This window comes from Physella acuta, unplaced genomic scaffold (genome assembly GCF_028476545.2).
Source record: "Physella acuta isolate Inbredline_101_S28 unplaced genomic scaffold, ASM2847654v3 ptg001645l, whole genome shotgun sequence".
Lineage (NCBI taxonomy): Eukaryota > Metazoa > Mollusca > Gastropoda > Physidae > Physella > Physella acuta.
In genome coordinates this window covers 159,081-162,195 of record NW_026733159.1, presented here as the reverse complement: position 1 = coordinate 162,195, position 3,115 = coordinate 159,081, and the positions used below count along the sequence as shown (strand labels likewise).

Sequence of the window (3,115 nt, the reverse complement as noted above, 5' to 3'; positions counted from 1 at the left end):
TTTATCCTGCTCTAAAAGATGGCTCACGCGCCGTTTAAAGTGTGTGTGTGTGTGTGTGGAGGGGGGGGGAGTTGATGGGGGCTGGGGTGGTTTTAAGGGTCGGGGAATTTACATCCAAAATAACAGCTGTCTCATTTTTAATAAGCTATTCTAGTTTTCGTTTCACTTTCAATATATCGTTTTTATGCCATATAACCCCATTTTACACTCTTGAAATTATCATGTAATATAATATGACATTAGTGCCTTTGCCACATATATATATATATATATATATATATATATATATATATATATATATATATATATATATATATATATATATATATATATATACTAGCTGCATACCCGTGATCCGCCACGGTTAATCTTTTTAAATGTACCAACTTGGGAACAGAACAAAACTAAATACCAACACAACACCAACACAACACAAACACAACAGAACACAAACCAAACACAACACAAACACAACCACAACACGACACAAACACGACACAAACACAACCACAACACAAACACAAGGTAAACACAAAAAGAGAGCCTTACCAGCATACTCTAAAAGTCTAATTTCACCATCCGTTTTAATAACACCGAAAAAACAAAAACAAATAGTGATTTTGAGAGATCATAGACTAATTAGAAAATAATATAAATAATCTTAACATTTTTCTGTTTTAATTATGAACCTTAACATAAAATAATCAATGCGGTAGTAATTTAAAAAAAAATAACTTAAATTATTGAGAGGGAGTTGAATTTTTTTGAATTACCTCCCCTGGAAAAATTAAAAATATTTTAATTAATTAGATTTTTCGACCCTTCTCTTATTAAAATGTATCCAATTTTTTTAAGGATTCTAAATGAAAATATTATTTGACATTGATTCGTATAATATATTTTAGCAATGTGCGTTTATTTAATGTTTTCTTCATGCTATGCAAAAGAATAAAAACGGTGTCAACTTTACAAACAATTTTAGTCGTTATATAAACAAACCCTTCTTTAAATTTTATAACAAGACAATGTAAAAGCACTGCAAGGTGCGAGGAAAATTTTTAATGAAACCCGAAGACGAAGTTCATGCCTGAAGTTTTGAAAACAATCTTCTAGATCTAGAATCTAGATCTAATTCTAATAACTAGACTAGTGAAGATATTATGAAGCTAGATCTATCCTAGAACAGATCCAACTAAACTAGCCTATCTAAACAGAAAGTAATTAGCTATAATGTATAGCTTGAGGTATTTAACAAGCAGATTTATGTCAAAGAAACCATTAAGAACTATAAGCCAGTCATTACAACAGTATGTGTTACCCTCAACCACTCAACATAATCACTTCAGAAAATATCACAATGGTAACACAGAAGGAGACGGTCAAGATAGGAAAATTCCATCTTCATTGGGTGTGTCAAATACAATATATGCCCTTTCTTCTGGAAAAGGCAAATGTGGAATAACAGTTATAAGGATTTCTGGACCAAAAGCAAGTTTAGCTATAGACCAGATTTGTCATTTAGCAGTAAAACCACGAATAGAAAATTTACACAAATTGCATGACCCACATTCACAGGAAGTTTTAGACGAGGCTTTTGTTTTGTGGTTTCCAGGTCCACATAGTTTTACTGGAGAAGATAGTGTAGAATTTCATGTTCATGGTGGGCCTGCGGTTATAATGTCTGTGTTAGCTGCATTAAGTTCACTATCAGGATTTAGACCAGCTCTTCCCGGGGAATTCGCTAAACAAGCTTTTATAAATGGCAAGCTAGACTTAACTGAAGTTGAAGGACTTGGTGATTTGATTCATGCAGAGACAGAACTGCAAAGAAAACAGGCTCTTCGACAAATGGGCGGTGAATTGGGGCATATGTATGGAGAACAAGGCTCATTAAGTGTATGGCCAATACAGAAGCATTTATTGACTTCCATGAGGAAGAGAATATAGAGGATGATATTTTAGAATCAGTAACAACTGAAGTATTTAGAATCAGAGATTAAATACTGAATCACCTGAATGACAGCAGACGGGGTGGAAGATTAAGAGATGGATTACATGTTGTAATTTTGGGAGAGCCAAATATTGGGAAAAGCAGTTTGCTAAATGCTCTATGTCAGAGGCCTGCAGCCATTGTTTCACCCATTGCAGGAACAACTCGTGATATTGTAGAAACTGCATTAAACATTGCTGGTTTTCCAGTTATGATAAGTGACACAGCTGGACTGAGAGAGACTGAGGATTTGGTAGAGAAAGAGGGAGTGCTGAGAGCTATTAACAGGGCCAGCTCAGCTGATTTAAAAATTCTTGTCTTAGAACAACCAAGCCATGGAAGATTATTGAAAAAACATTTTGTAATTAAATGACTTTGTCTCATTGTATATGCAAAATCTTGGACTTCAAGATGATCACATACCAGATAACACAAGCTGTTTAAACCTATCTAATATTCTTATAGTATTAAACAAAAGTGACATGGCATCGCAAGGGTCTTTAGCTTTGGATCATTTGCACGAATTTGAAGATCATGTATGTTCTATTTCATGCAAAACTGGTCTTGGATTTGACATTTTTATGAAGAAACTAGTTAATAAACTTAAGAATCTTTATGGAAATCCCGTGGTCGGCAGCCCAAGTTTGACTCAAGCACGCCATCGACACCACCTTGACAAGTGTCAGCAGCATTTAAGTGAGTTTACTCCTTGGTTACAAAAGGATGTTGTTTTAGCAGCAGAACATTTGCGCTTAGCAGCCAGAGAATTGGGCCAAATAACTGGCCTAGTGTCTACAGATAATATTTTAGGTGTAATATTTAGAGACTTTTGTATAGGAAAATTAAAAAACAAGTTAATAAAAAGTCTAATGACAATTTAAGCGCAATTTCCTTAAATAATTTTTAGAATTCACAGACCTACGTAAAAATCCTTTCGAACCTCCGCTCATTCGCTATGGTAAAATCCTTTCGAACCTCAGCTTTGCGCTAAAAACCTACACGATGCTCAGTTTAAATGTTCTAAATTAATTTTTTGTGACCGAACGAAAGGAGATTTTTGAAAACTTTCTTCGGCAATATTGGTCTAAATTATGGCAGGAATCGATTGGTAAATGTTTCAAGTCG

General features: G+C 34.3%; 1 protein-coding gene across 1 annotated transcript; it reads left to right on the top strand.

The window, feature by feature from the left end:
• Nucleotides 1-1,075: 1,075 nt before the first annotated feature.
• LOC131929531 (tRNA modification GTPase GTPBP3, mitochondrial-like) lies at nt 1,076-2,810 on the top strand. Its single transcript, XM_059285783.1, is given in 2 exon segments — nt 1,076-1,870; nt 1,873-2,810. Coding segments are annotated over 2 exon segments (1,131 nt in total). The 5' UTR covers nt 1,076-1,230; the 3' UTR covers nt 2,364-2,810.
• The last annotated feature ends 305 nt before the right edge of the window (nt 2,811-3,115 follow it).